At 39.7% G+C, this 20,154-nt stretch overlaps 1 protein-coding gene across 14 annotated transcripts in view; it reads left to right on the plus strand.

Annotated features, from left to right (window-relative positions):
- Positions 1-20,154, plus strand: part of ESRRG (estrogen related receptor gamma) — a 407,255-nt gene that overhangs the window by 164,462 nt on the left and 222,639 nt on the right. For 4 of the 14 annotated variants that reach the window (XM_052805607.1, XM_052805616.1, XM_052805617.1 and 1 more), the window contains one exon: positions 7,800-7,858. The exons of 8 other annotated variants lie outside the window; for them this stretch is intronic. In XM_052805607.1, coding sequence (XP_052661567.1) covers positions 7,800-7,858 — 59 coding nt within the window. Of the gene's footprint in view, positions 1-7,799; positions 7,954-20,154 lie in introns of all 14 variants that reach the window. 2 more of the 14 variants (XM_052805611.1, XM_052805612.1) reach the window with 1 other exon arrangement.

The raw sequence follows: 20,154 nt of genomic DNA on the forward strand, positions 1-20,154 counted from the left end.
GGTCATGGTGGTCTTCTCCCTTGGCGCTTGGTACAGCTCCTGGTGCAGGAGGAGCTCACCTGGAACAACAGATACCACTGAACTGTAAATAAGGGCCCTGGCTAGAGATTCCTATAAGCAGGTGACCAGCTTTCAAAAATATAATACTTTTTCTACCAAGCATGTTTCATGTTACACTATTTGAATCTATGCTCTCCTTGAAACAGCCCCCATGGATGAAGAATATGAGTTCAGGCTGTAATATTGCATACTTGCTATACTAACATGCAAAGAGAAGTCCAAAGTTGTATACTTATATATTATCCATGAGGGAATTACACCTACTTAAGCTTAAATATTTTAGCAAGAAGTGTTGAAAGAAGCTTGTTTGGCCATGTTCAGACCTGGTATAAACAGAATCACCTTTCCTGAAGTGAGTGAAGCTGTATCTGCTTCTGCCAAACTGAAGTTTAGCTTGGAGACTTCCAGATAAGTCCTAGTCTCACAACTCAGCTCATTCAACAATGATACAAAGCTCTTTTCATAAAAGAGAAATATAAAGCAATACAGGTAAGTCTATAATTACTTTGGCCACAGAACAAACATATTGTTTCTTCCTGCTTGGAAGGGCCTAACCTTCTGTAGGGAGAGTAGGATCTGTAATATCTCTGGTGTTGATAGCGTTCTTACAGCAACTGCGTTTTCCAGCAAGCTTTGTACTAGCATAAGATGCTTCTGTTATTCCACTGTATGGAAGGGAAAGGAAACCTTTTGTAGCTTGTGGTGATGCCTTCCTGGGCAATTGATTTTAAACACAGAGAGTGTATCTCAGGGTGTTTTGCTGTATGGAGTTGCATTGGAAGTGCGTCACTTCCAATCTGTTTAATTGGAGTCTTGGGTGACACTTCTCTGCTGCCTTATCCCTGGATAGAAAGCTGATCCACGTTTTAGCTTTAAGTACACCACAAGGTTGGAAAGTAAAGTTGAGTTTGCAGTGAAGCAGATATATTGGCTTCCCATGCTTTGAAGACAAATGGAGTCTCATCCATCGCTGCTATACCAGTATGCTGGTGCTGTTTCAGGCTGCTTTGGGTTAGGATTTCAGTTTGCCCTTCCTTCCTAATGGGGTCCCTTGGTGGAGAATGCCATCCAAGCACAGGATGGATGAGATGCCCTAAGGACCTGTGTCAGGCTTGCCTTTTAAGCAGTGCCTTGCTGAACTGTGAACTGGGCTTTTCTTGGAGTGCTGCGTGAGGATATGAATTCAACTTTGAGACAAAAAAAAGGGGAACAAATACCACATAGAGCAGCATGTGTCAGACTGAAAGCACGCAGTATTCGGTGGCAGTATTAATATGGATCTAAAATTATTTTCTTGTGGTGTCCTAAGTATTTCCCAGGGGCTCCTTTCTTTGTTCTAACTCCCTGTGGAAGGGGCAGAGAAAAATGGCTGGCGTGTTCGCTTTGGCCACTGTCAGCGACAGGCTCGCAGCAGAATTAATTCTGTCCTCTCTAATGACCGTCAGTTACCTCATTGCCAGGGAAATGGCCCCCTCCACCTGCAGGATCATAGCAACTCAGTTTTGTTACACAGGACAACATGCTTCTCTCCTGAAGGCTGACTACAAAGGGTGAAGTGTTTCTGCTTGCCTGTATGGCCAAGTGGCGCAGGTTTCTCTGTTTGGTAACAGTTACCTGTCCCAGGGTAGGCTATGTATCCACAGCTTGCGTGTCCACTGCTTGGCATGTTACTGTTTTGGTTTTTCTCTGAAAAGTAAACCCTGTGTTTCCTTCACATTGGGGGGAAAAAAGATTTTTAAAAGTGGGCAGGATGAAACAAACCCGCGTGTTGTATCCATCATGATCATAACTGCACCTGGGCTTCTCGGTTCCCTGGGAAGATGTGTTTGCAAGACCAGGTGGATGTGTATAAATACTGAATGTTTTTTGCATTGGGATGCATGGTTTTGCGGGGTTGGACTCCTGCTTGTATTCATGACTCCACCTTTCACAGAGGCCCAACCGCACAAAATGCGAATACTTTTCAAGGCAATATTGGTTAATTCAGCAAATTCAGACCATCCTACACAGCGGTGTAAAACAAATGCCCTGTTTCTATTTCCCAAACTTGCACTCACTACAAACTTTACCCATGTAATTAGTTGGATGCTGTTGCTAAAAATGTAGGACAAAAGTGTCCTATAAGGGAGTGCTAGTCAGCGTATTTTGATGTGTTGTGAGTGATAGCTCACATGTACTTGGGTGTGAAGCTGAGCAAGTGTGTTTTAATGGTTGATTTGGGTTTCAGTGTTGAGCCCAGCTGTTCCTTGAAACACTCAGTACAGTACAGTAATTTAGAGTGTAATGGTCTTGTATAAGGAGACAGATGTGAATCACAGGTGAACTACTTCTGAGTGATGACAAGGGTGTGAGCACTCTCCCTGCCCTTGTCTTTCCCTTCCCAGTTTCTTTCTCCCTTATATATTTTTTTCTTTTTTTTTTTCCTTTCTTTCCACCACCTCTTTGCAACACAGGTAGGTACATTCCAGTGTGACTCTGATGAGCCTGCTATGTGCTGGTTAATCTGTTTCTCGTGTTTGATTTCAATGTCTTTTTTCACCTTGCCTACCCTAAGAAACCCATACTGCCTCAAGTAGCTTTGAATGCACCAATAAGTGTATGTTATGGAGTGAGAAGTGAAACGGAGAATGCGTCTTCACCCAAGATCTGGAAGTAGTAGGAAATGACCTCTTACAATTCTTTTGCTTTTTAGATCTTTAAGCCCTAAGCCACCCTAAATCTAGTGTCCCTATAAAAAGCTGCATTTTAAAAGGTTTTAGGAGGCTTGCTGACCTTGCAACCTACTTTGTAAGGAGTCTGCACCCACAGCTATTAAACAAAATTAATTTCAGCACTTTTAAATTGTTAATCTTGCAAAAGACAACTTGCTTGCTCTCTAGTGATCCCACAGGTCATCATTCTGTGAGCTGCAAGCCATCACCAGGGTTCATGGCTCTGAACATCATCAGTCTGCTTGTGGTCTCCCAAATGCCTTGCAAAATTAATTCCTCTGCCCTCCACTTTTCCTCCCCAGCAGCTCTTTGAGATCTGGGCGCTTGGTGAGCTCTGTGTGTAGAGCAGCTATTCACCAGTAGCCACGCCACAGATTATTCTCATTTTAAGGTTACTCTATCCTAAATCAGTGCTTCCAATCCTCAACTCACGGTAATGAACTTTGGGCAGCAGGACATGAATTCAGGTAGGAAATGACAGTTTTAGTCTTTGGAGTGTTAGGGTTTCTGTTGAAAGGGCGACGTCTCTTGTAAGTTGAGTTTTTCAGTACCCGTGGGGCAGATGCTTTACCAGGTACTAATTTATTTTGAATCATCTTAAGTGTATTTTTTCTGCCTGGCCATGAAACTTGGAAATGTTGCCTTTTTTCCTCCAGGTAGCGATATGTGTGAGTGCACGGGGGGTGGGGGAGAAAGTCCGTGCTGTATCTGGTATTATCATGCCTGGTTGTCCCTGCTCCTTCCACTTCTTTTGTCTCTGCCACTCAAGCCAATTTCAGCCATCCGCTGACTCTCATTTGGGATAATAGCCTCTCTTTTTACTGTTGTCTTGTCATGTTTGATTCGGCAGCACAAGGGTTTTAAATTAGCCAAAACGTTTGCATGCTGGGCTTACTCCGCTGCCACTACCAGTTGTAGAGCTACTAAACCACTTGATGCTGAAATTGATGATTGCTCGGAAGGAATAAGAAATTGTTGGTGGCTACCGGGAAGATTCATTCACGCCGAGCCCCTTTTAAGAAATCTAGGGGGGAGGGAGAGAGAGATTTCCTTCATTTTCCTGCTGCCTGGCTGGTGGTTGCATTGTGCTTGTGCCAGGTTCCTGCTGAGTGATTACAGCCTTGCTAGGCTGCGTAGTTCCTGTGATTTCAACATAAAAACAGAAGAAGAAAAATACAGAGGGAAGGGGGGGGGGGATAAAGCTCCAAAGACTTGCAGTTCAATTCAGTAATGTAGAATTGTGATGTTTTAACTCACTGTGCACTTTTTCTTTTGTTTTGGTTTTGGTTTTTTGGGTGGGGTTTTTTGTTTGTGGGTTTTTTTTTTTTTTCCCAATCTAATTTAACCCCTCCTAGCTAGAAGTTTACTTATTAGAAGTTTTACCCAGTAGAATACTCTCTGTATCGGCCTGAGTTGGTGATGCTAAACCACAGCTGGGCTGTAAGCAGTTTTTAATATTCTCTGGGTTAAAAATGACCTATCATTAATGGAATCTTGGATCACCAAGAAACTACAAAACTTCTAATAATACCCCCCCCCAATGCCTTTTACTTGTTTATATTAGTGTTTAAAGATATGGAGGGCCAGAATTTATAAGGGAAAAGAGGATAACAGTGCTTGAGAAACTGTACATAGAGAAAACAAATGAAGCTGTAGAATTAAATGCGAATGACTAGGGTTGCACGAGGGATATAATTATATTTCAGAAGTATATACAATCACATATGCGAAGTGAGAGAGACAGCTTTTATTTCCATTGAGTGGATTTGGTTTCTTCTTGGAGAGAGAGTATGTTTTAGTGTTTTTTTTTTTTTTTTTAAATATTCTAGCACTATCTTCTGAGTTGCGGTGATGATAGGTAGTCAAATGGTCAGAAAAGGTCAGTAAGAGACCCATGTACAATGGCTCAGGGTTTCCAAGTCCAAAGACAAACACTGTCTAACAGAAAACAGTAGCAACTGTGATTTAAAAACAAACCAACCAACCAACCCTCTATTAGCCACATATGCAAGTTTCCAGATAGTTAAAAGCATGGCTTCAGATATATAATTCATTATACAGTGTCACAAACAAGACCCTAAATATAACACGTGGGAATATGATTGCACAGCATCCAAGCCAAGAAAGATGTTCTCATTTGATCTAATATTGCTAACATTATTATCAGTAATGTTCTAGAACTTTTTTCCTGATTACTAAGCCACATGTTCTCTTGCATAAGATACCCTTTTTTATGCTAAAAAAAAAAAAAAAATCTTGTAAATTTGAAGGTGTTGGCATCCAACTTTATTTCTCTCTTGTACGTAATAAATCGTGAAGAAATCATGTGAATGACTAAAGCTCTAAAAATACAAATCTAACTAAGAGCCCGAATCTCTGGGGCCTGGCAGTGGCATGCTGTTGTGCAAGTCTAGCTCTAAGAGCTTCTGTCTGTGCCAATTAACAGTAGATTGGAAAGCCAGGCGACCATGATGGGTTTAGTCCTGTTATCTGTCTCTAACTGCTGCACTGTTCAGAATTGCTGATTTCTCTGCAAAATCATGACAGATGTATTACAGGAAAATGTATTGGTCGAGTAGCTAGTGAGAGAGTTAATGCAAGGGATAATAAGTAGCTAAGGCTATGTCCTCCAGCAGACTTTGATGTGGTTTGATAATATATGGGATGGGTCAATCTGCCCTATTAGCAAATGTAGCCAGTTTATGCTCTACATACAAACTAGAGATTTGATAAAGCACTAAATTAGTTTTCACAAGGTATTAGATGTTAGATACTTAATGGGATCATCATGCTTTTGCTACACTTGGTTAAGATGTGTTCTGTAACAGAAGCATGCGGCAGCATGACATTTCACCAGGAAAGGAAGCATGTCTTGTGACTGAATCACGAGTCTGGGAATTATAACGTCCAGGCATTGCTTGGCTTCTGAATTACTGTCTGTCTGATTTACCAGAGAGGTTTCTCTTTTCACATCTGCAGAATGGGACTGTGTCCTTCCCTTTCCTCTTTGCCCCCTTGTGAAGCTTAAGCGACCAATGCTTGTAAAGTGTTGTTTTTTTTTTTTTTTATTCTTGGATGCAAAGGGTGCAAGTAATCATAATTCTGTAAAGCTTTGGTTGCACGAGACTAATACTATCCCACTCAGTAGATGCTGGGAAATTCCCTACACTTAACAGCAGAGAATTTACAGGTTCAAGCAAATTTTAGTAAGAAACCTTACTAGAGTGTGAAAGGAGAAGCTCAGGGTTTTGATGTAGTGCTCCACAACTGTGCTCTGCATTCACTCTGTGCCAGTGTTCAACTCGTATTTAAAAGGTGAAGTAAAACCAATAGTTCAGTGAAGCTAGTAACACTTTTGTACAGCCAAAAATCCATTGGTAAGATATGTCACATGAGGGCAACATCCTTGCCTTCACACATTTGCACCCATTCTACCAGTTGGGAATGTAGGTGAAGGCAGTGACCTTCCCGGGGCCACATGGCAAGTCAGTCTCTGAAACAGGTCCTCGCTCTGAGCATTCCCCTTATGTGAGCTGATGTTTCGTCCTCTAAAGCAGGCTTCTGCTTTGGTTAGCTGGTAACACTTTTATAAGCTTGTGTCTTCACCATCAAAGAAAGGGCTGTAAAATGACTTTTTTTAAAGTTCTGTGTCTTTTGTCTTGTTAAATAAAAATCTAAAACTGCTGACAGCAGTGTATGCCCACAGCTACCTTCAGAAAACTATGCTTTAAAACCCATTAAGCTTTTTGTATTTATCACATGAATCTAAGTTTTGCTGATGTTATTTTTCCCTGTGTTTACAGATACTGTTCTTAATTACATTTGAAATGCATCGTTTTACTTTCTCTAATGTCTTAACTAGTTATGCAAGTAGCCGGTCCAGAATGACCACTGCCAGGCTTTGCACTTCTCCTAGTGCTAGGGAGACATTCCTACCTTTTTGTGAAATGCAGCAAGAGTGTCATATATAAAACAATCCTGTTTGAAAGGATAGAAGCCATGTCCCAATATAGATCACAGTGGAAAATGACTCAAAATTACATGACAGCTTCTCCCTGTTTACCCCCCCTCCCTCCTTCCCTTTCTCAGCTTGTTTCCCAGTCAGGCTGTGGTAAGAAATGCGTCGTGTATTGTGACATTTTAGTTTACTGTTACTAATAATGCCTTTGCATCTTTCATTAGCGTGTTATTTATAGGATCGCAAAAGGGCATCGGTACCGCTCAGCCTCTGAGGCGGCACTGCCGGTGTCCCAAGGACTGAAATGTTTTTTAAAAGCGCTGGGTCGCACCTTGGCCTTGGCCGCAGGCTCGCCTAGCTCCGGCAGAAGCCCCGTGCCACGCTCTGGGCTGAAACCCCGCGTTTTAAAACCCGTGGAGGCCAGCGTGGACTTCGGCTGCTTGTATAAATGAGAAGACTTTGCCTCGTAACTCCTCCTAAGCCTGCACCTGATGAGCCGCCCGGAGCTGGAGGGCTGCGTTTCCCCTAATAAATTCCTTTTTGTGAACCCACTTGTTAGTCAAGCGTTGTGCACACTAACTACAGCGAGGGCCCTGTGTCTTGGGCATAAATTACTCTCGCGTGGCACTGTCTCCGAGCAGCCCCCCAGTTATGGATTACTTTGTTCTCGACTTGACAGGAACATAATTAGAACTGTTGATGAAATCTACCAAATTGTTCCTCCGTGGCCTCAATGGTCAGGAAATTTGGCTGAGTCGTATTTGTCACCGACGTAAAGGCTCTAAACACTTCATATTAACTATGTTATTAATGTGCCCTCTAATCTGTCCGTGAATTGGTAACACTTGGAGTGAGCTTGTGCTCTAATAGCACCTTGTGATGAATACATTGTAATGCTGTTAAAAAGTTTCTGGAGGGTGGGGGGAAAAAACCCCCAACTTAATAAAAAGTGAACATTTCTAGGTTGTTTCATTTCTCTGTATGTACATTTTTATGTTATAGAGTTTTGTTTTGTTTAATTGGAGATTCATTTAGGCTTTACATTGACAAGACCGTTTTCTGTTCTATAGGATTTGCTGACATTTGGGCTGTTTCATTGCCAGAGGAGGCTTTGTGTGTCCCAAAGGAAGTGAGTGATCTGGCCATAACAAATCCTGCCAAAATATTTTAACACCGTTACGATTTTCTAATGCAATGCATAGTGAATGTGACTAAAAAAGGATGGTGAGTCCACAAAGGGGGTTCGCTCCCTCTCCTCTGCGATTTGTCTGGTGGAACAAGCACCCAGGAGCTGCCGGGGGTGGTGGGAGACTGCAGCCAGCAGTGGGGGGGTTGTTTGCCTCCTGAAGCGTATCGCTTCAGACACACAATGGCTCACGCTTAATCTTTAAGCTAAGCTTTCAGATTTTGGCCCTGCTCTTGAACTTTTCCAAGAGTCCAGGGTGATCAGAGGTGGCGTTTTAGTTATGTTAAATAAATGCATTTTGGCTGCTGTAAATGTTTGGTAAGTTAAAACAAGGAAACACATGTTAGACACTAACAGATGAGAGAGAGATTAGTGGCTGAAGGTCCTAGAAGTTGACAAGCTGCTTTTTTGGGTAAAACAAACTCTTACCTTCAAAACAAAGGGCTATCTTGCACTTCAGTATGGTTTTGAAGAACGCTAAGGTGGCTGTTAACTCTATAAGCAACCATGCTTAGATAAAGCGTTAGAACACAAAAATATGAGTTTTTCACATGTAGTGTTCAGGGGATGAAGACAATTCTGGCAACCTAATGTTTAGCGTAGAGCTGGAAGTATGGGAAAACAATGATTTAGACCCCTGAGCTATTCTCTAAAGTAGCAGGTAAATTAGCTGCTGTTTTTCTAATACCTTGGTGATTTGCTTAGATTAACTTTAACACCACCCACTCACCCCCACCCCCCAAAAAACCCAAACTATGGCTAAAGTTAGTATTTAGTAAACAATTTAAAACCTAAAACCAGCAAGCAGTTAAAAATGTGCTGACTGTGGAATATCAGCCATCATCTCTTGTGCCCAACATGCACCATGTTGGATTACTCTGGCAATCAGCTTCTCTACCAGGGTAAACTCATGTTTCTTTGGTCATTTTACATTCACGTACTTAAGAATAAACAAAGCGGCTGACCATGTGTACCAGCAAGTTTTGCTGAAGGGAGGAAAGCTAATGAGAAGTAGAAAAGTTGAGCATGACCACAGCTTTGGAAGTTGTTCCACATGAGCAAATCCTTCCACTTCTGCTGAACAGTCCCAAGCTTCTGACTGGGTTGAGCTATTTGCTCCTGACCTGTGTTGTCAGGTGCTCAGATGGACAGGCCTTTCACTGTTGATGGTGTTTCCCACTTGGATGTTTCTCTATTTGCTTGTCTTTGAATACTGAACAGAATTGCAAATTCTTATGCTCATCTCCTAAACCCTTGTTCTGTTTTTGCTGGGCTCACTCAAACTGCCTCTTCCCTGTGGCAGCTGTATGTGTTATTTCGCGGGTCCCGTGGGCAACGATGCTGTTACCAACAGGAGGGAAGTGTTAGCCTGGGAGTTAGGACTTACTTTGAGACTTCATTTTATGATCTTGCTATTTGTAAATGAAATGGGAATCTAACTCTGCACCTTTCTCATGCAAATCAATCTATTTCTAGTAATGAGCAATTTAAGTATTATTTTTTTTTTTAATATGTAGTTGCCATCTCTGGAAATCAGGATCAGAATTCAGGATGCTCAAATTAGGCATTAGTGTGTACAGATACTCTGTTGATGACTCTATTATTAGAATAAAGTAGACCAGTACTTTCCCTGGGTCTGTTTCTTTTCACTGCTTTTGTCTCTTTTTCTCTCTCAGTTCATCTTATATAAGCTTTTGTTCTGTTCTTTAATTTCACCCTTTAATTCATTTCTGCCAAAGCCATGGGATCTTGAGGGGCTTTCTAAATAATTAGATCTTGTTACTTATTTGCAGTGTGTTCAAAACTGAATTACATTTTCTTTTGTCATAGTCTTGTTTTATCACTATTCTAAAATGCGACATTATTTTGGGGTATTCTTACCCAAAACCATGCTTTTGCTGTCCTGGCTGTACTTCATCTTTCTAAAATGCATTTGCTACTAAATAATTTTCTTTAAGTGAATGAGTATTGTATTATCCTTGAATGTTACTAGTTTTCTCGGCTTGTTTATTTTATTTAAGTTGCAAGTGGGAACGTCATGGTATGCATGCTATACATACAAATCTAACTTGTGTCATTCAGTAAACCAAAATGCATCATGAGTAGAGCTTAATCCTGATTTCACTTTTGTTTAAGACTAGGAAGTAAAATTACTTCTGTAGAAACCAGGGCACTTACTCAAGGGGGAGGTGAGGAATGGGGATTTAATATCAGAATCGGGCCCTGGAATATTAATTTGATAAAACTGTATGATCTTAGTGTCAGCAGTGGAGAGCATATGCTAGTAGACACTCATGTTTGAAATCAGGCTTCATAGTTAATTATTCTAAGAAGTAGACTTATCACTTCATAAACTCTAGGAAAGACTGTTTTCTTTTCCAAACGTTTAAATTATTCAGCCGTTTTATACATTAAAACCCAATTATAACTTACAGGGCATTTCAAAGAATTTTCAAACCTATTTCTTTTAGGAACTGTATGTAGACTGAGGCCTTGGCATGGAGTAGTTCATATTCTCAACTGCATTTATGAGGTTTTTTTCTAACAAAATAGGGTTTCAAGAATGTTCATTACCAGACTAGCAAGTACAAATCCTAAACAGCCAGTACCACTTTCAGAACATGCGATGTCCCCTAAAACTAGCAAACTGAAATCCCAATGTGGCTAATGAGCTTCAGAATATAGCTTAAAAATACTTTATTTCCTTTCTCTAAGATGGTAATGACCAGGTTAAAGTAAAGGTTTATTCTATCACCTTTCTTCTACCACGTTATGCAGACTGCAAGTGGAACACATTCAGAGAGAAATAAAAATCAAAATGCGCTGCAGGATTTTAAGGAATAAGATGTACCTGCTACTGAATGGAAAAGCTTGTTTTAAGCACCACCTTCTTGGTTCTCAGGGCCACCTTAATACTCGAGCTGGACTGGCATACATCAGTGGCATTCTTCTGAAAACTGCCTTTCCTCAAAATACATAAATCTGTACTGTTTCTCAGAGCATACAGCAAACATGATTTGACAGAGTCCAGCTACGAAGTTGTATGTTACTTGGCCCACATGAAATCATGACATTTCCCCCAAAAATACTGTCCAAAGCTACAGAATAATCTTTCAAATTATTCATTTGGATGCTGATTTATCAGCAGAAAGGTATATGTGAATCAGATCACGCCAATCTAGGTCAGAAAATGACCGGTGTGATTGTACATAATACACTCCCTAGCTAGTGCATTATAAGTATGAAGACCTAAAAGATGCACATGAGGCTTGCGCTGTTACAAGACTACTTACCAAAGGCACCCTTTTCCTGAGCATAGCAAGCTATTCCCACAGCATTATTCACCTGTTAGGAATTAATAGGATGGTGTTTGCTAAACGTTATATTCCTAAATCAAGGCTTAGCTACTCATGGACAGCAAGGAATTAAAAAGGAGGTTCATAGAATGGAAAAATCCTACTTTAAAGGCCAAATAAGAGAGAGAATAAGATTTCAAAATCAGAAACTGCTTTCCAAATACTACTGTGGGCCCAGGATCTCCTTATAGGAGAAAATAAAGCAGGTTGCTTTAACAAAAAGAAATAGAAGAGGGCTAGGCGATTGCTCACTCTGTATCTTGCAGTAGAGCTGAAGTTGAGATGAAAGCCTGGTGCTTCTCTTCATGAAGGGACTGTATGAATGAAAGGTTGCAAAGATATTAGGATTTACTAAGTCACGTCATACTTGTCAATAGCTTCTCTTGCTAGATATTTAAAGTTCAAGTGCTTGTTTGCTTTAGTTAAGTGCTCTGAAGTGCTTTAAAAAGCATTGGCCCATTTATATAAACAAATAGAGAAACTCACTGATAGTCTTCCCAGTCAGAGCGTGTTACCCAATATTTGGATATCCTTCCTTCGGTCTGAAAAAGCTTTGCACTAGCAACTTCTAATACATGTGAGTCTTTGTTAACGGAATATTGTACTATATTATATTATTTGATCATAGACATTGCCTATGTTAAAACACGGTATCTCCGTCACGCACAACCGTGAGGAAATAAAGGGGAGTCAGTAGCTCAAACTTACTTACCCAGACCTTAGGTGTGACTTGAGAGGAAGAATAAGCTGGAGACCTGATTTCCTTTTGGAATATTTGCAGTAGAAAATTGATACTTACAACTCTCCTATATTTTTCTTCTATCCACTCAGCTGTGCTAACTTGGGAATCTTTTTTCGTGCTGGGAGTCAGGCAACCACATTTAAACACGTTCTCAAACCATGGCAAAATCCTGTTCACGCGTGTATGACCACTCACAGAAAGAAAGGAAACTGCCAACGCTAACAGGTAGTGAAGGTGAACGTTGGGATGGTATTGACATGCTTCTCCACAGTGTTCCCAACCGGTCAGTGTTGTAGTGCTTCCCTACCAGTTGTCCTCATGGTAACAGCTGTACCATCACAACATTGCTCTTCTGGAGTGTCCTTTAATCTAATGATACTGTTGTGATACCAAAAGCCTAAGAACGTCCTAAAATTATATATTGAAAGTTATCCTCTTTCTTATGTATAAAGAAATTGGCATTGTTTGGAGGAATCACTGGACATACCTTATCCAGTAAGGTCAAGGCAGTTAACTCCAGAAGAAAAGTAAACTGAATACCATCAGCAACTACCCCCCCAAAATGCAACATAATGTGAGCAATAGGGATGTAGCTGGGTGCTATCTTAGAATTAAAATGGCATCCTTCAAAAAAAAAAAAAAAAAAAAAAAAAGAGGTTTGTCCTAATAATTTTGATTTGCATGTGTTTTCTTTTTACCTACCTCATGTACTGTCTGTGAGATTCAGAGGGTATCATAAGCAGGTGGATTTAGAGCTGTTGCTAATTTAAACTGCATTTAATAAAACACAAGTTTGAGAGATCTTACAAATCAGTGAATGTGGCATAGTTTGAAGATTGCTTTTGTCAAGTGTGATTAGCTCAAAGAGAAACCTTTTCTAAATATTGGTTGTGAGATTAATCAGGCAATGTAAGACCTTGAATTATTTCTCATCACAGGAAAACAATGTAATATATTATCTCATTTGATGACCAGGAAAATGTAACTTTTGAGGATTTAAAATTTGTGTTTTAAAGATTGGACCCAAGGAAAAACTTTGACTGTTCTTTTTTTAAACTGACTTGTAATTTTCCGTATTGTACTTCACTTTCTATAACATATTCCCATATTACAAGCTGATAGTACCAACATCATTATGTTGAAGGATGTTCTCATTATTGACTCCATTCTCAATTAATTATAAGTTTGTCATGTTTTAATGAGTAGGATTAAACTTTCATATTCCAAATATATGTCTCACATTGCTTGCTTAGAAACTTTGTAAAGAAGGTGGTTGAACCATTTCTCTGAATTAGTGCAAGGAAACAAAATATTCCTTGTGCACATTAAAAAGCATTTACTGTATTTACAAACACTTGTAGAAAAGCTTTAGTAGCTGTGTGCTTTGGAACAAAGTTTTGAAATTTGGGCAAAAGCTTTCCTGTTCTTTTCTAGCCTTCTCTGTCACAAACAGTTGCTGTCTTTGCTGAAACAAAGACTCATATAGACATGTGTTATGTCCTGTAAAATACAGGATAGCCGAAGGGAGAGTAGCACTAATGTATTTTAGGCATACCCTAATTTTCACTGGGTGCTCTTTATTCCTCTCTGATAAATCCTTGCCTCCTCCTTTAGCCTTCCGCCCCCCCCCCCCCCCCCCCCCCCCCGCCAAATGAAATGGTACTTTGTACTTTTACTTAATTGCCTGTCTTTTAAAACGGTGGTATGTTTGCAACAAAGCTCCTGCCACCTGTGCCTTTCAGATTCAGATCTGGTCCAGTGCAGCTCTGCAGGGCATCTATCAGGCTTTCTCTCCAAAGTTCAGCGTGCATTAATAGACCCTGTTTATTCATCATATTTTCTAGCAGAAGTTTGATGTTCATTTGTCTTTTATTTCCTTATACAACTTAACACACCTTTCTCACTAGTACAGATCAAATCATTTCTAAGAATGCCAGCAAAATATACAAACAGGATGGATGTACTCTAGCCCTGTTGTTGCCTGACTGTTCCTGCTGGTTTCAGTACGGTTATGATTTTTTTTTTTCCCCCCAATCTATCCATAATTATTAGGTATCTGTAAGCAATAACCACCGATAAGTTTGGACTCTGTGTCAGTAGATGGGCACCACGATATGGGCAGGTACTGGTGTCACAGCTGCATAAATCACATCAGGTTCCTACCAAAGAAAAGCAGGTTCCATACCAAAAAGAAAACCTTTCATTAAATATGTTTTACATCGCTTGTTTAGTCTGTATCGAATTAAAATAGTAGCGTTGCAATTTGAATAGCAATGTTAACTGATATCATAGTTTGGCTAATAACACATGAGCATGATTTGAAGGGGGCTGCAGCAGCGTGTTCCTTACCAGGTAGAAACCCAAAGTCCTGGTAAATGCTCAGCAGCAATCTACACCCCAGGCCATTTCTCGTGAGACCCGTTACTACAAATAGGATGTAGCTACATTTAGGTATTCAGGTTTCGACAGGATGTGGCTGCTCTTTCTCACTTACCAGATGGCTTTCCATGTAGCATCACCCGTCCTAGTGCTCCTTCGCCTCACTAACAGAGTTGTGACAAGAACTGTCGTGATGGTTGTGAAAGCTGCTTTCTGCATGTGGCCATCCTAACTATCGCATGTAGGCACCTTTATTTAGCAAGTCCACGTGCATATTACTGTTGCAAATGTCTTATGTTTGGATACATTCTTTTTATATCCTCATTTTATATCATGCGTCTGTGGTGTTGATATTCTGCAGCCTAATCAGAGAGTTAAACCTGTGTAAAACCTGCTTGATCTCAAGATCAGGCTTTGTATGTCTGTATGATAGGGTATGAATTTCTTCATGCTCCCATTTGGAAGAACATCTATAACTCAGTTGTAGCTTTGCACTACTTGAAAGTAATTCAGTAATCTCATGCATGGCAATGGAAGTTTTATACTACACCTCCCCATCACCCATCCTCACGCACGTTTTCTACGTGTATCATTATTATCATCAGCTTCTGTCTTTTGAGTGATGATTTACTTGTCTCTAGGTCTCTGTCCCTTTATACAATACTAGATCTAAAATTACATCTGTCTGGAGAGCAAGGCATGATCTCAAAGATTTAATGCTGGTTTCAAAATTTTATTGCCAATAACTACATGAGAAATTGCTTTAAATTAACAGTAATTATTTAGAATGAAGTAGGAAAGAGTTAAAAAAAATTTTTAAAGAAAAAAATCCCTTTCCCAGGATAACTGGGAAAAGCTGTTGCAGGAGGTTTCAGTGGTATGAATAAATGTATTTCTTTTAACACTTTTGTTGTTTAAAATGCTATTGTTTCATCTGAGGTGTGAGAGGATGTGGTAACCTTGTCAATGTGGGTGCAGTAGAGCAGAAATGATAACTGTATATACTTTTTTTTAACAAAAATACGGAGTGAGAGAGAGAGTGTGTGAGGGAGAGAGAGAGAGAGAGAGACAACTTATTTAAATCCTGAATACAGTCAGACCTCATATGCATTGTTAAAAAAAAGCCCTAAAGAATTGCATATGGATTAGGGGGATGAATATTCTATTATTTCAGTCTGTTCTGCTGATCTTCTTATTGTGACTTTGCGCTTCAGAAATCTGCCAGGAATTTGGCTTTGCTGTACTAGGCAGTAATTTTAAATGTGTATCAAGCACTTGATAGTGTATGATTTGCGTGCTGTTGCATTCCCATTCCCTAAATTTTCCACCAATTTATTACTTTTTTCATACTGTTTTAATATTTCAGGATGATGAATATATACAGCATCATTAAAGGTAAATAAAAAATGCATGAAATTAAAAAATGGAATATTAGATGTTTCTTTGCTGTAATCCCTAGGTCCAATAGGAATGAAATGTCTCTGTTCTGTCAAGTAATCCCTAAACATGATTAGGGACCTTGTAGTTTCCACATAGCCCACATAATATTTGTATCATATAAGCCTATTTATGTAAGGTTTGAGTAAAGGTTGTTATTAGAAGACCTATAAACCTATTTTACAATTCAAAAAGATATGCTGCCTCTTAATCTCTCTACTTTTATTATTTTGCTGGAGATGGCAATACGTCCTTAATTCATTTTTCAGAATTCTGTTACATCTTTTGGGTACTTATATCATGCATTAACGACCCCAATGAAATGTATTTTTAAGACAGAGGACTGAGTTCAACAGTTCATCTACTTGTGTAGCTTCTCCTTAAATCCGCGTTGGAAGGGACGTGCGCCTCTTTCTAGGTCTCTTCTTCGACATCCAGGTTTAATCTGAACTGGGGGTCAGGAGATGTAGAGATTGTTTTTCTGATTTTGGGGAAGGGGAGATGGAAAGAGAGAGAGGGGATTAATTTTCTCTGTTTAAATCGTGTGATAATATATTATCAGTGATGTAGGTGCTTCTGGCAGCGTCACAAAGTTTTCAAAATCAGCTTTTGATTTGACGAGCCAATAGCAGGAGAAAAAGCTAGAGAGAAGGAAAATGGGGAAAAGTTTTGAATGACAAAAGAATAAGACAGGAGAGACGATAGCTGTTTCCAGCTGTTTCTTGTGACGCAGTTGTGTTGGGGATGCAACAACCCAACACTCCCCATTCCCTGTCTCAGCTGCTTGCCTGGGCAGCAGAGATGCTCGTAGTCCCATCTTGTATGTTGTTAGGCTGAACGCATTAATGTTCAGAGGTATTCAAGTTCCATGGTAACACAAGGAAGCTCAATAAATAAATAAGAACAGTAAATTATAACTTCTATGGTTTGAGCAGACATTCACTAAGAAAATATTTTCAAATGATAGCAGGGGTCAGCTGTGGCAATTCTGCACTTTCCGTAAGGAAATTTGAGATTATATTAACCTTGGGCTATCTACTCAAAAAACCCTGTGGAAATACACCTGTATTGCTTCCACACTGTATTGAAATTTTATTTCATTTTCTGCAGTTAGGGTGGCATTTGAGCAATAGCTTTATTCTTGTATTTATGAACCGAGAGAAGCAAAACTGCTCACTGCTGAGCCTAAGGATCCTCTTCCAGGAAAACTGAGATCAATAACTGTTATCAAGTCTTCATTTATAGGGAGCGTTAAATGACCACAAAGCCCTGATGTTCATCAATTAATGGGGTGCGCTTAAAACTGGGCTGTCTGCCCCCCCGCAACCTACCACAGTCAGAACTTTTGATCTTTGCTATCATTTTAAACAGTCACTTTCAGTTATTACAATTTCTTTTTAACGAGAGATACTGTATTACAGTGGTGCCAGTAAGTTAAAGGTAAGCGATGTTTTCCCTTGCCAACCTCCTCCTTCCTGCTAGCAATGGAAGGTAGGAACTACGTGATGATACCTGAGGCTCGTTTATGACCCAAAGCAGGGAAGTACAATTATTATTGCAATTATTTTTGCGTGTTGGTACTCAGCAAGAAGGCAAGTGCACACCCCAACCAGAGCAGAACAAACCCTGAAACCTGAAAATAAAAGCCTCACGCGTAGAGGCATTTTCAGATGCCTTTATTCCCTCAATTTAAGTGGAAAAGAGGGATTTGGAAAAGAGAGAGCTTAATTTAACAAAATAATATTATGCTTTTGATCCTTAAAATGAATGAATTATTTGGATACTTAGCAGTATAATGTCTTTGAATAATGCTGGTACTTAAGATAGAAAAAATGATATTGTGAATGTGCTGTGTTTGCCTCTTATGATGTTTTTACCAATTTGGCATTTATGGGAAGCAATATCATTGTTGCAAAGTTTCCAAATTGCTTTTTACAGAAATCCACAGAAATTAAATCTCCTCCTTGTTATGAAAATGAAGTGATGCCTTGAGACATTGGTATATTAGCACAAATCTGCAGAGACAATAAACCCGATTCTGCTTGCAATTATTGTGCGTCCACTCTTAATTGTTCCAAGAAGATATGTTGGGTATCGGCTACTGCACGACAAAGTAAATAAGCGTATGCTTAAGTATAGCATGTGAGCAGTAGCAGGGACTTCCCATAGCACCTCTTGTGCTTAAAGTTAAGCCCGCGCCTGACCGCTTCTGTGGCGAAGAATTTAGCCCACGACATGGAGTAATGTGTGACGCAGGAATAATGGCAAACTATGTAAATTGTGAGCCTTCAGAGAGAACATCACAAATCAATTTCAAGCTCAAAGAAAATAACATGAATACAAATTGGTGTAGGCCACATGAAGATTGCGGGAGATGGCATACCGCGTGGTGCAATGCAGATTGGGCCCATTGTGGAGGTCTTCAGCAAAAGCCTGCTGGCGTTATTCCGGTTTCTATTCAGAACAGCTTCAGGAAAGGCCACGCATTTTATCTGAGAGGTGGGAAAATATAGTAGTACAGATTGTACTACCACCAAAAAAAAAGACGTTTAGTAGAAACATATTTTGAATAGTAGCAATGCTGAGCTCTGAACGAAGGCGCTAGGTGAGAACTGTGCCTGGCTGGCGAGTGTTTTGCTGGGTCCTCCCCAAAACCCTGCTTGGCCATAGCTGCTGACAAAGGTGGCGACTCGGGGAGTAATGCGTGCGTGTCTGAGGGAGTTTTGCCTCGTTAGTAAGAGTCGTCTAACATCCCAGCGCCTTTCTCTGTCCCCTCGGACTGTGCGGCCCAATACGTATTGGAAGGGAACAGACACAGCATGAGTTGGAAGAGAAACCAGTTCATGGGCAGTCCAGGTGACTCGCATCTCTTCCAGGTAAGCCACTGTCTAACGGGGCATGACGCAGAATTATTTTAACTCAGAACCATAATGGGTCTTCGTAGCTGAATTTAAACTACATCAAAGTGCTGTATGTGATGCGTTTAAATTCATTGACAGAATTAAAGCAAGACTAAGGCAAGTGCATGATTGATTTTTACAAATACAAATGAATCTAATAGATGGAGGAAAGCAAGATGGATCAAATTTTAAGACCTGGGAGCTGATTTACCTACATCAGATGTTTAATGGGATGCTTAATTTGATTGCTTCTCCAAAAACTACTCACAATAGTCAAGCCACTGACTAAATGTCTGTGTAATCAAGGCCTCTGCGTGCATCTACATCTTGATTTCCATGTACAAATAACCAGCAATTAATGCTGCTGATTGACTGCAGGGAACACTTTGAGGTTCAAAATGGCAACTCCAGAGTTTTGGGGGTCTTTTAGCATTATTTCACTATGTTTTTAGAAGCGAGTATAGACAGACTTACGCAAGTGCACGTAAATGAAAGCTTTTCAACTCAAGTTGCAGAAGGTTCTTCATGGCTATAGCTAGAAAACGTCTCTCTTCAGCAAGGTTGGACACTTTTAATTGTGAGAGTTAGGCTTTTTATATTAAAACCAACATATTAGCCCACTTCTGTGTAGCCTAAAGGTCCCATTAGTGCGTTTATATTTCCATATTAAAAAAAAAAAAAAAAATCAGGGAAGGTGTTTGAATGGAAGGAGGAGAGCAGTTGTATATATTTTGTAGCAATCACAAGGCACGGTATACTTTCTTCTTTCTCAGGAATGAAGACATTTCTGAATGGAAAGTCAGCAGTCACTATTGGCACCCTTTTCTTTTTGTTTTTTAAATTGGTCTCATTGTAATGTATATGAAGGACATTAGAATATTGGACCAAGGTTCTTGCAAATACAGGTTCTTCCTCGTTATTTTTACTGTAGTATTTCTACAGAAGTGAATTATCAATTACATTAAGTCTTTTTATTTCCCATGGCACAGCTACAACAACTAAAATTAAGGGTGTTATGCTTGCACCACTCATTCTACTATGGACAAACTTTTGCTGTTTTCTCATAGTAACCTTTACAATGCAACCGCTAAACATTATTCCTGTTTTAATGACTCCCAAATAATGTCATATTTAAATGAAATGCAGTTTGCCTCAGCAGGGTTCTTTGAATTTATGAGCATTTTTGTCCCATATCCTACAATAATGTGACAAATATTATTTGCATTTTTACTGTTTTCTTGAATACTTTTAAACACCCATTTTTAGGAGACTTCAGATTGCTTTTGAACATATTTGAATGCATTTTTAGCTATCACCAAGCTTAAAATAGGAACCCTTTTTTCAGCTTATCTTTATTAAACACCTGTAAAAATCAGTGGTATTTCTTTTTCTTATAAAGCTTTTTTCCTTTAACGAATGCCAGAA

This window comes from Harpia harpyja, chromosome 13, assembly GCF_026419915.1.
Source record: "Harpia harpyja isolate bHarHar1 chromosome 13, bHarHar1 primary haplotype, whole genome shotgun sequence".
In the NCBI taxonomy this organism is placed as follows: Eukaryota; Metazoa; Chordata; class Aves; order Accipitriformes; family Accipitridae; genus Harpia; species Harpia harpyja.